The 13,423-nt window shown below is 40.1% G+C and overlaps 1 protein-coding gene across 2 annotated transcripts in view; it reads right to left on the reverse strand.

The window, feature by feature from the left end:
* ERC1 (ELKS/RAB6-interacting/CAST family member 1) overlaps nt 1-13,423 on the reverse strand; it is a gene marked incomplete at its 3' end in the record, with an annotated part of 279,280 nt that overhangs the window by 212,766 nt on the left and 53,091 nt on the right. For both annotated transcript variants that reach the window (XM_084278306.1, XM_084278305.1), the window contains exon 2: nt 12,744-13,160. In XM_084278306.1, the coding sequence (XP_084134432.1) occupies nt 12,744-13,160 (417 nt within the window). The remainder of the gene's footprint in view (nt 1-12,743; nt 13,161-13,423) is intronic.

A 13,423-nucleotide genomic window follows, 5' to 3' on the forward strand; every position in this document is an offset into this window, starting at 1 on the left:
TCTTTGACAACCTACTACTCAAACTGTTGAAATGACAGCTGAGTCTACACAAAACTCCCATCATCTTCCTGGTAAATTAAATTACTACTACTTTCTCATGGAAAACATACACATAATTTATTTGATTAGATCCTTAACGGAAACAATAATGCTGTGGTTTCTGTTTCAATAAGCTATAGGGTACAGCTGTGTTGACAACTCTCTTTTTACAACCTTTTTATCCCAAAATCTTTCTCCACTGGGCCTCAAATATAGCTGAAAGTACATGACTGTTCTAGAGCAGCACACTGCTCTAAAAGCTCAGAGTACACAGTCAGCAAGACACAAAAGTCCATGTGATATTTGCATTAGTGATTTCACAGAACTAGCAAGCTTCAGGCTGCTAAGGAATAAAATAATGGAAAGCTGAAATAACTTGTTCTACCATATAAAGTAGGTAGAGGTTTCCACTTTTCCATTTGTATTGGGTTTGCATAGCAATGTTTAGGTAGTAGGGGGCTAAAGGGCTTTTGTGAGAAGATGCCAGAAGCTTCTGTGTCCAAGAGAGCCAATGCCAGCTGGCTCCAAGACAGACCTACCACTGGCCAATGCCAAGCTCATCAGCAACAGCGGTAGCACCTCTGGGTGCTAAAAAACCCAGTACAAAACCCACAAAATCAAACACCAGGAGAAATTTCAGCCAGAGAGAGAAGTGAGAATATGTGAGAGGAAAAACTCTGCAGACACCAAGGTCAGTGAAGAAGGAGGAGGAGGTGCTGCAGGCGCCAGAGCAGATATCCACCTGCAGCCCATGGAGGACCCCATTCCAAAGCAGGTGGATGCCTGAAGTAGGCTGTGACCCCATGGGAAGTCACACTGGAGCGGGTTCCTGGCAGTATCTGTAGCTCCATGGAGAAAGAAGACCAGGTTTGCTGGCAGGACGTTTGACCTCATGGGGGATTAATCCTGGAGCAATTTGTGAAGAACTGCAGCCCATGGGAAGGGCTCACATTGGAAAAGTTCATGGAGGACTGTCTCCTGTAGGAGGGACGCCATGCTGGAGCAGGGGAAGAGTGTGAGGAGTCCTCCCCCTGAGGAGCAAGAAGCAGCAGAGACATATGATAAACTGACCAAAACCTCTATTCTCAGTGTCCAGGGCAAGAAGGTTGAAAAACTGGGAGTGAAGGTGAGCCCAGGCAGAAGGGAGAGGTGGGAAAAAGGTGTTTTTAAGATCTGATTTTCATTTCTCATTATCCTGATTTGACTGGTAATAAATTAAATTAATTTTAAATTCATTTTCCCCAAGTCAAGTCTGTTTTGCCCGTGACAGTAATTGGTGAGTGATCTCTCCCTATCGTTATTTCAGCCCATGAGACTTTTTGTTCTATGTTTTCTCCCATGTCCAGCTGAGGAGCCAAATGACAGAGAAGCTTTGGTGGACACCTGGTATCCAGCTCAGGTGAACCCACATCGTTATTTGTCATAATATAGTATTGTGCTTAAACCACACACTAATGTTAAATGTAGGAACGTGAATACTGTTAGAATGTCAGTATCATATGATGTAAAAATACTTCGGCACCCAAAGAACATGAACTGTGATATCAGTTAACCTAACAACAAATGTATATGTGCCCACACACAGTTTGGCCACTCACTCCCCTCAAGCACATAAAAGAAAAATCAAAAAAGCCACCCATAAATTCGTATATTCAATAGATAGGAAGAGATAACATTTTGATAACAGACATGCAACTTGCCAGATTTTTCATTATTTGAATCAGAAAGGTAGAGTCATATATACTGCTTTGCAAAGTACTAAAAGCACTACTTATCTTGCAAAATTGTTAAGTATTCATAGCTGTGAAGTGAGCAAGATAGAAATGTTCAGTGATATGACAAGGGCCACAAGAAGAATTTTACAGAAATCTGGCACAAGGACATTTAAGGTGATGCCTATGAATGGTAGTAACAAGAAAATCCAGTAGAAGATTTGATTTGTCTATCATTAAAAACTAGTATATTTCCTGAGAAGCTATTTTTACATGTATGTTCACACTGAAGGGTGGTATTTTCTGAAAAAAAAATGTTGTGAACTCTCTAAAGCTGTGAAAACAAAAGATAAGAAGGTAAAAATAATATGCCAGGTCTATTTTGAACAATGTAATACTTTTAGTAGTGCAATTACACACTAGACAATTTTAAGTTGTGCAGAGACATGGTCCTCTCATCTGAAAACATAAAAGCAGCTACTGCTATGGAAATGGGCTAGATGTAATACACTATAGGAGAACAGCACATCACTCAAGGAATGTCGACACAAGTGTCTGCTTTTTACATTGCACAACATTTTCCCAAACAGAAAATTCTTCTAAGCTTTAGAAATTTTTGTATCTCCACTGTCTGAAGTGATGCTGTGCACTTCAGCAAAGGAAATGTCCTGCTTCTGTCATCTTAAGTATTAACTGGGCACCAGAAGGTGACTGGGTTGCATTATAACTGTTTAATTTCAGTTACAAGTATGTTTCAGGAAGTGCTTCATACCAGTAATTTTAACTTCTAGCTCAGCAATGTGTAAAACTGAAGAAAAGAATATATAGGAAGAGTCCTGTATAATGTGTTTTATAATCAGTAGAATTTTGCTACTAAAAAATAACCATGGTAGTTTCTTCAGAAATTTTTGCTGTAACTTTCCATTTGTTGTTTCCTGCATTTGCAAACACAGACAGTATCATTCCATGAAAAATAAAATCAGTATATTAAGAGAACAACTTTGGAAGATGTGCTGAAAATCGCACACACATCAATAAGGGAGGATGGCACTTGCTTTAAAGCTCACCTACCACTAGCTAAGGGAACTCATCTCTGGGTTTTGCAATTTTATGGACATATGCAGACAGTAATTTCTAAATCCAACCCAAACCACAGATAATAGGACACTTAAATTTGTCAATAAAAGATAATCTAAAGTGAAAATTATAACACAGCTTCCAGTTCATCTCAGTATTCCAATCAGCAAGCAACAAAAGAAAAATTCCTCAAAACCTCAGCATTAGAGTAAAAGCAAGATAAAGATAAGACCTATTCAAACCACCCTATTACTTTTAGGTAGAAAGTAATTGTGTTGAAATCTGACAAGAGAAGCGTGAATTCAAAAGCCAAAAGTCAATTAAAAATTACTATCTTAACCATTCAGAAATTTATTTATTTATGTGCTATTAGTTTTTCATTTTTCCCTTCTGTCCTCTTCTTTAAGGTAAAAAAGCATGTATTTTCTACTTGAAGTATACGACTTGTGAATGTTATTTTCAATTATTTTTTTCTCAACTGCAAAGTTTGACACTTGCAGAGACCAAATTCCACAAATGTCATCTCTACTGAAGATAAGTGCAGGATAATATTAACATATCCAAGGAAAGTATACCAAAGCTGTAATTTGTAAACAAAGCAAACCACGTAATACATATTGACAAAGTATATCTTCTAATATAACAAAATAACAAAAGACATTAAAGTTTCTGTATTTTAAACCTCCAGCCAGATTTATGCATTTATAAATTATTTCACATAGTTTCAAAAATTCCACCTATGGGGAACAGAGCTGTGCTGTGGCTTTACCCCAGCTAGCAGCTAAGCACCACGCAGCTGCTCGCTCACCCCCACCTCAGTGTGGAACTGGTTCAAAATTTTGCCTTGTGTGATTAAAAAAAAAACGTATTTTTGAAGACAATGACAAAGGGCAAACCCTCCCCTTTGAGAGGTCTCCTGCCTGCCTGGGGCCCATGTTAAAGACATCGTCAGGAAACTCCCTAACCTGGTGCGGCCTGCTGACTAGTATCCACTACTGCTTCTCCATGTGGGTGGGGATGAGGTCACAACATGCAATGCTACAGCCATCGAAAGGGACTTCAGGACATCTCTGAAGGGATCAGGAGCGCAGGTTATCTTTTCATCCCTCCTTCCCGTTGTGGGAAGCGATGTTGAGAGGAACAGGCAGATGCAGTCTGTTAATACCTGGCTATGTGGCTGCTGTGACCACCATGACTTCAGGTTCTTTGACAATGGGATGGCTTACACAGCACCAGGCTTAATGAACCCTGGTGGGAGTCATCTCTCTCAAAGGGGAAAAAGGGTCTCAAGGTTAAGGAAAAAAAAAGCCCTGATAGAATTAAATCTAGCCAGAGATGTAAAGGGCAACAAGAAAGGTTTTACAGGTGTATCAATGAGAAAAGGCTGATGAGGGAAAATGCAGGCCCTCTTCAGAAAGGATCACGTGGCCTTGTAACCCAGGATATGGAGAAGACTGAGGGAGAAGACTGAGGTAGTCAACGACTCTTTTGCCTCACTCTTCAATGGCAAGAGTTCTAGCCACACCACCCAAGTCACTGAGGGCAAAGGCAGGGACTGGAAGTATGAGGAACTGCCCAATGTAGGAGAAGATCAGGTTCAAGTACAACTAAGGAACCTGAAGGTGCACAAGTCCGTGGGACCTGATGAGGTGCATCCGCGTGTCCTGAAGGAACTGGTGGATGAAGTGGCCAAGCCACTCTCCATCGTATTTGAGAGCTCCTGGCAGTCTGGTGAAGTCTCCACTGACTGGAAAAGGGGGAACAACCCCCATTTTTAAAAAGAAGAAAAAGGCAGACCCAGGGAACTACAGGACAGTCAGTCTCACCTATGTGCCTGGCAAGATCATGGAAAATATCATCCTGGAGACTATGCTCAGGCACATGGAGAATAAGAAGGTGATTGGTAACAGCCAACATAGCTTCATTAAGGGCAAATCGTGCCTGGAAAATCTGGTGGCCTTCTATAATGCAGTGACAGCAATGGTGGACAAGTGAAGGATGATAGACTTCATCTTCCTGCACTTGTGCAAGGCATTCAACACTGTCCAGTGTGACATCCTTGTCTCTAAATTGGAAATACATGGATTTGAAGATAGACCACTCAGTGGATAAGGAACTGGCTGGATAGTCGCACTCAGAGAGTTGAGGTCAACAGCTCAATGTCCACATGGAGGTCTGTGACAAGGGCTGCTCCTCAGGGGTCAGTACTGGGACTGGCGCTGTTCAACATCTTTGTCAGTAACATGGACAGTGGGATCAAGTGCACCCGCAGCAAATCTGCTGATGACGCCAAACTGTGTAGTGAGGTCAACATGCTGGAGGGAAAGGATGCCATTCAGAGGGACCTTGACAGGCTGGAGATGGACCCATGCAAACTGCATGAAGTTCCACAAGGCCAAGTGCAAGGTCCTGCATGTGGGGTGGCACAATCCCAAACACAACTACAGGCTGGGTGGAGAGCAGCCCTGAGGAGAAGGATTTACGGGTGCCGACTGATGACAAGCTCAACATGAGTTGGCAGCTCAGAAGACTAGCCATGTCCTGGGCTGCATCAAGAACAGCGCGGCCAGCAGGTCGAGGAAAGTGATTCTGTCCCTCTCTCTTGCTCTCTGTGAGACCCCATACAGAACACTACATCCAGCTCTGGGGACTCTAGTACATGACAGATGTAGAGCTATTGGAGTGAGTCCAAAGGAGGGCCACAAAGATGATCGGGGGCTGCAGCACCTCTCCTATGAATACAGGCTGTGAGAATTGAGCTTTTTCAGCCTGGAGAAGAGAAGACACCAGGGAGAGCTAATTACAGCTTGCCAATACTTAAAAAGGGTCCTACAGGAAAGCGGGAGAGGGGCTGTTCACCAGGCAGTGTAGTGATAGGACAAGGGGCAATGGCTTCAAGCTGAAAGAGGGTGGGTTTAGGTTAGATGTTGGGAAGAAATTCTTTAGTATGAGGGTGATTGAGGCTCTGGCACAGGTTGCCCAGAGAGGCTATAGAAGCCCCATCCCTAAAAGCGTCTAAGGCCACATTAGATGAGGCTTTGGGCAACCTGGTGAAGGGTGTCCCTATCCGTAGCAGGGACTTGGAATTAGATGATCCTTGAGGTCCCTTCCAACCCAAAGCATTCTATGATTCTAAGTAGCTTGTCTCATACAGAAAAAAAAAAGTTTGAAATAAGTACTTTATATATAACAGTAAATAAAAAGTTAGGTTACTACAATTTTAGCCCCCCATGCTAGAAAAAAAATATGAATACATGCGTTGAAGTTTATGGATTCTTTCACTTTGGTGAGATCATAACTATAATACAGAGAAAACACCCTGATGGATGGCTGCAGGTCTACTTTTTTCCAATCACTCATTATCTAGACATTATATTAAATGATAATATAAAAATCAGAATTTTTCTATACAAGAATCAGAAGATGTTTATAATTTCTTTCTAGTGTGGAAAGACATGAAACCAATATCTTTTTTCCACTCTAATTTTTCAACTTTACATAAACTGCCAAGCTACCACACTCTGAAAGAAAAGAATATTAAAATAATTTTTTATATATTTGAACATTTTAAACTGTCATTCTTTTATAGTGGCATAGGAGGCATTCCAAACTAAAAAAGCAAACTGTATAAAGAATAAATATTCTCAAAATTTGTTGTAAAAATCTCTTTGTTTTAAAACTGCTTCTAGACAAATGAAGTGATTCTAATCAAGACATAACTATTTAAATTATCTTCATTCAAATAACTTCTCCCTACAGAAAAACAGAAACTTAATCTTTTAACTCATCAGAAAGATGTTCTCTAGTATGACAATATAGTACTGAATCTATCTACTCCAGCAAACCAAAGATTCTCTCTAAAAGTGTGTCATATTTTTTCTGCAGAATCTTTGAACAGGACAAAAGTATTCTTTGGGATAACTCTAATTGCTCCAATTAAAATTTCCAAATCCTTCTCTGAGCCTGGAGCAGAAAAGGGTAAGAATTTTAACACAGGCACAGAAAAAGAACTTCTTTGCAGAACTTGTCACAGTTAATTAAAATCTGGTCTAGATAAGGCAAACAACTTTTCTCTTGATTGAGCACAGTGTACATCCATCCTTTCTCACTAAGGTCCTTGGTGCTGCTCTTTGGCCATCATAGTATCAAGTTCAGCAATCTCAAGCTAAATCAAGCATGTGTATGTTATAGCTGAGTGCGCCTGCTCGCTGCTTGGACAGACATCTACCCTACGTGGAGACATAATACAGAAAGCTCACAGAAAGTTCGTGTTACTTCCTAGAATAAAGTGAGCACTGTTTGATTCAAAATAGCTACAAACAGGGATTAGTTCTTGTACTAAGTCCATACTAGATAACTGTAATACAGTTCACAAACAGAACTTTGTGGGGTTGCCATTTCAACAAACAATGAAGATGAAAAGAAATAATAGCTTTCTCTGCCATAGCCTCTTTCTTTAAGTTCATTGTAAATGAGTGCCCTTATGAATGACCCATTTCAGTGATTGTGTTACAAAACCACTCTTTATTTGTTAAGCACTAGAGACCTAAGTCCTTAATTCAGTTTTACACTCAGTTGTATTAAATATCCATCTTATTTGAATGGGTATGATTATTTAAAAAAAAAAAAAGCCATTTACTACAAAACACAACTTTTTGGCACAAAGAGCAAAGCTACTGTTAGTTCTTTCCTTGCTCCACCTTATTGTAACATGCAAGCCTTGAATCTAGAACTGACTCCCGAAGAAACCTTCTACATAAAAAGCCTTCTTTCTGTTTCCAAATAAAAGGATGGAGTCAGCCATCCATCCCAGACCTGGATTCACAGTTCAGGGAATAACTGTATACTTTAATACCTATCAAATCAAATGGCTGCTTCATTCTTTATGATGAACTACGTTGCCATTCTATTACACTGATGTTTCAATGAACACTTCACCCTACCTTCAACACCTGCTTTGCCTCAAAGTTTGAGCCAACCCCTCCTTTCTCCCAGAAGAACGCTATAGCTGCAAAATCACAGTTTAACTTGAAGGGAGACTTGGTTTTGACCTCTCGCTGAAGGCAGTGATAACAGCCACACACAGCCTGTCACAAGTGACTTCCAGGACTTGCATATCCTTCATTATAAATATATGGTAAATCTGTTACAGCAGCAGAAGAACTAGCACTGTGCACGACTTCTGTTGCATCTTTTCAGGAAAAGCCAGTGGGTAGGGCAATTTTTATGATCAGGGCTCTGAATATATGTTATAAGGCATGAAGGGACGGACGGCTCCATAGGGGTATTGCGTAGATGTCAATAAGCACAATGGCCAATGACAAGAACACAACACATTTGAGAACTTCTGCACATACACCCTCCTTAATTCTTACAATTTGAGACATCAAAGGCAGGAGCAGCCATCTCAGCAGGAGAAATGCAGTGATGTCAGTATATCCTGGAGACTCCAATTAGTATATACCACAGCACTGCTGTGAACAAATGTGTACTTGGCTTGCAGAGTATGTACGTCCAATAGCAAATCAGAGACAAACAGGTCATCACATTAACTGCTGTTTAAAGCCTGTGCTAATACCCCTTGTGAAGAAGTAAGAAAATGGGACAAAACTGCCGAAGTTGTTTGGCAAATATCTGACCATAATACACAATGAGCACGATTTTGTTCCCCTTGGGTAGAAACAATACAGGTAACTTTGGTTTTATCCTTTCTGCCAGGCAGATGAAAAATTTGGCCTAAACTTTTTTCCCCAAAAGCTCTCAAGAAGTTACTGCTTTACTGACTGAGACGCTGTAAGTATATGACTTCAGTTCTTTCTTCAGATATGTACTCCTAAAGATAGAGAGTAATGAATAATTCAAAAGAGAAAGTTTTAACCTAGTTGGTGTAATGATGCTGGACTGTCCTTATGAATCATAATTTGCCCGAAGTGTCTAGAACAGCAGATATAGAAACAATCACATCATATTCTGCCATAACATGCACTGATATTTGGTGTGTCTATTACTCCGTATGGCTGGGAAAAATATGTTTCTACTCAGTGCATCTAGCATTTTGGGTGGGGGAGCAGGAAGGTTGTCAAAAAGAGTATGGCAAGCTTGGTTATCTTTAGAGCTATGTGCTGTCACTGCTATCACTGATAATTCTGCAACAGGTGAGTCTGGAACAATGAGGTGGCAGTTAAAGTAACTTGGGAGCTATTCTGGAAGCTGCAGTCCAGCTGCTGGATTTCATCAAGCATCTCTTGTTGGTATGTTAATAACTTTATTTCTGAAAGTTAAGTCTAGAATGACAGCAGTAATATGAATTATTTGCACTAAGACTTAAGAAGGGGCATTCAAAATAGCAGCCCTCTTTTTATAAGCTATGAAGCTTAAGCTTGTTTCCTAGGGTAGAGGAATGTCATGTAGCCACACTGTCATCTGCTGAAGTCAGGGCATCCAGATCCATGCCTGTGTTCAGATGTTCAATAAGACATTTAACTTTTCATTACTTTGTGCTAATGAGAGACTGTCCACAGTATCAGCGAATTGCCAAATACATCCTATGCTGGATGCAGGATCCTTCCTATGGACTTGTATGGAAAGATTGTTTGAGTTCTCCAGAACTCAGGACATTTGGGAAAAGCCCAGGGGAGTCAGATTGCTTATGGAGATATCTCTCGCTATCTGCAAGAAAATAAATAATCAAAGGTATGCAAGGTCTTCTATATGAGGAACAATTAAGCAGCATTTGTCTTCTCAGCTTGAAAAAAAAAAAAGCACTTGGAAAGGATATGATAATCTAAAATTGTGAGTGGCACAGAGTCTCAGTAGCAACCAGTTCACTGTGTCTGCCACTGCAGGAACAGGAGGCTGTCAGTGAAGCTACTGAGAGGCGAGTTTCTTCTTGCAACAGACAACAGGTCTGTAGAACAACTTACCAAAGGATGCTACAAGGTGCAAAAGTTTACATAGGCTCATGAAGACACTGAGCATGTACTTGGATGGCAGATCAACAGAGGGTACTAAACTGACAAAGGAAGGTGGGACAGCATTACAGAGAAGTATCATGTTTAACTTGTTCTTACCCTTTACTGGATGTCTGCATATGGCCAGTATGTGAAATAGAATGCTGGACTGATGGGTTCTTTGTCTGAACAAGTACAGCTATTACTTGGTCATGATCTTCACAGAACCACCAGTCTGGGCTCTCTAAGAATTTCCTTTCCTTAGGAAATTAGTGTAACCTTTACTACAATCACAGTAATAGAGGTAGCTAAAGAAATCAATGAATTCACATTAACTTTTCAAGGTCAGACTGCTGGCCACCACACCTGTACCACCTAAGAAACCATCTGATGACCCTGAGTCTCAACATTATACTTTGAAATACATGTAGGCTTCAAAGTTGAAAAATGGAGGGATATTTTTTTGCTTCAAGATGCAGATATTTGTTATTTTTCCCAGCAAATGATTTTTAAGTCTAACACACTTGTAATGGCAGAAACATTATTAGTAGACTCTGACATCTTAGAACTTGCTTTAACTAAGATGGTCAAAACTGCTATTAAAGTTTTTCTCAGCTTTTCTAATGTGTTAGAACACAAAGCATAAATTCTGACCTCTCAAGCACATGCAAACTGCTTTGAGATACTGCTGCTCCTTTAACAGCAACATTTAAAGAAGAGTTTAGCATGCCTTTCCAAATATTGGTTAGGCTCAATATAGAACCACCATGAAAGTAGATTGATTTCTTAAAGGAAGCTCCAAAATTCCATGGATAGTATCTGAGGTAGCAAAAGGGCTAAAATAATCTAAAACTATGGAAGTACAGATAAACACATAACTGAAGATTAGCAGAGAAGGGTGAAGCAGACACACCTAAGAGGTTCTGTGTAGGGAACTTCCAAGTACTGAGAACTTAGATAGCAACTCTGAACTAGATCCCACAGAGCAGAGCAACTTGGTGCCCAGGAAGTTAGATATAATCAAGTACAGTTCAGCAACATCCACTGATTTTCTCCAGCCCCTCGGAGCCCCAATCATGAGACCTGAGTTTCATGCACACAAGAGCAAGTTCAATTAGCTCAGTCTAGCTCAGAACTCAAGGACAACACACAAGTAAATAACAAAACCCAGTCCCTAAGTACATAATTTGGTATCTCTGCAGATGGCACCATGTTTATTATATGGCTACTATGGTGCTCAGTTTTGAGTGTGGATCACCCATCATATCAATGGCTTGAGCTACAAATTCCAACATATCCAGCTTACTCTTTTCAATGACACAGAGCTCAGTAAGGAGTAATTAATTTTTAAATGTTAGATAAAACTTTGCACTTTCAAAGTCAGTAAGCCATCTCTACCTTTTCCAGAAAATCTTTTACCATAAAGGTTAGGACTCAAATGATTGATGATTTCCAGGTAATTCTAAATGAAACAATAAATTCTTATCTCTCAACATCTGCTCATCAGTAGCAGAAACAAAACTAACTGCGTTCCTGAAAAATTACACAGCTCCTGCCAGCTTTTCATTTACGTTGCTGGACTTAAAGCAGAAACAAATGGAAGCCATTTGGGGCTCTTCCTGAAATAGATACAAGAATTGGAACAGAATTATCATTGGTTGCTAAATAAAGGAAAAACTGTAGTGTAGAAACTCTGGAATAATATTATCTTCACTCCAGACACTCAAGAGATTACTGCTCTAAAAAAAAAAAAAAATCTGGCCTAAATCTGGCTCAGATCAGTGGGGTCCAGCTTTCTTACATAAATGCTTGCAAGAGCACAAGTAGAATGGGTCAGGCCATAGAAAACATATGAATAAGAGGTATTAAGAAGTATTTATTTGTTACAAAGACTGATCTCAAAAACCTCTGTGCCAGACCTTGTTTTATGTCATCTTAAAGAGTGGACTTAAATCTTGTGTAGATGATTCAGGGTTTCAAAGAAATGCTGAACCACAAAGGAGACGCGCAATGCCCGAAGCACATCATTAGATTCACACACACATACAGGTACATGTGTAGCTATTAATTCACCCATTCCATCTGCAGAAGTACGTAAAATAATCTTTACAAAATATCTTACCATTAGTGTATACAACATATACATACATACCTGTGTGAGTACACAACACATGCTGAATCAGCCTTTCAGAAATTAGTATTATAATACTGTAGGAGGTTGGTTGACAGAACAAAAACGCATTTAACAACATCAAGAAACTTAATGGCACTGGCTACACAACAACAAATTTATTATCCTTTATTTTTCTAAAATACTTATATGTAACCTATATTTCATCACAATTAGTTTAGGATGATTAGTAGTGACGGATGCTTGCTATTGTACCCCTCTAAGGTACAATACAGATATGACAATGTTTTTTCTTTTCTGTTTTCAGGGAGGTGGGGGGGAGGGGGTTACTATGTGTGCAGCCGTGTCCCTTTAAGTATTGCTATGTGTGTAGCAGTGTCCTTTTAAGTAATCTTTTTTTTGGCTGTGCATCCAGTGCAGCTAATAGTTTTATCAAATACCCTTCACAGCAAGATGACTGTTTCCATGGAAACCATAGAGCAATCATCCATTACTCCTGCAAAGATTTCTCTCAGCTCTCTCCTAAATACAGGTAGCTACTTTCTCTCAAACTGAAATAGAACAGAAGAATGAATTTTACAGTCTGTGTGACAATTCACCTCCACAGCTTCATACAGAGACTATGGGGAAAGTGGGGCCTAAAGCACAAAACCCCAGAAAGCACATGCAAGGAAGCCATTAAGAAGTTTTAAAACAGGACAAATTCTGTCAAGTTTGCATTTGCAAAATACAGCTTATAGAGAGGATGGAAGGTTCTTTCCTTACAGCTATGAAATGGAAAGGAGGCAGACACAAGCTTAAAATTGGAGACAAACCCAGAGCTTGGTCACTTACCTCTCTTAACATGTTGTTTTCTTTTTCCTTCTGTTCAAGAAGGCTTTCCAAGTGGTGCACGTGCATCTCTGCCTCAGCCAACCGTCTTGTTCGCTCATGGTCTTCTTCAGTGGCTTTTGCTGACAGACCTTTACTCTGCAGCATCTCCAGCAGCTTTTTGATGGACTCATCCCGTGCATTTAAGGTCTGTTTCTGTGTCTCAATACGCAATTCCATCTCTTCTAAGGTTTTACGTAGCAGGAAGAGTTCCTTGGCCTGGCGTTCGTGCTCTGCGTGAAGGCGTTGGAAGTTTTCCTCTGTCAGCTCTGCCACAAAGGGCTCACTGGTTCTAGTGCTGCTGTCCTGCTGGAACAGCTGGTTCAGGTCCCGCTGGATCCGAAGCTCATCTTGGAGAGCCTGGATAGTCATCTGCATGTGCTAAAAGAATAAATAGATAAAATCAGAGTATTTCCTTCACTGGAGAAATAGAGAAAACAGCACAAACCATGTCAGTCCTCCAGAAATACCAACCAAGAGAAAACTACAACACTGACAGACCATCATTGTTTTTTGAAAGCAGAATTGAGGTTTAACTGGGTTATACTACAGAAACTTCAAGTCCTTCCTATGTCTGGTAGAGGTTATTAACACTAGAAACCTCTTACTTGGATGACTTGCCCACTTCCACAAACTTCAGCGAG

The sequence above is a fragment of the Gallinula chloropus genome, assembly GCF_964237585.1.
Source record: "Gallinula chloropus genome assembly, chromosome: 1".
Taxonomy (NCBI): domain Eukaryota; kingdom Metazoa; phylum Chordata; class Aves; order Gruiformes; family Rallidae; genus Gallinula; species Gallinula chloropus.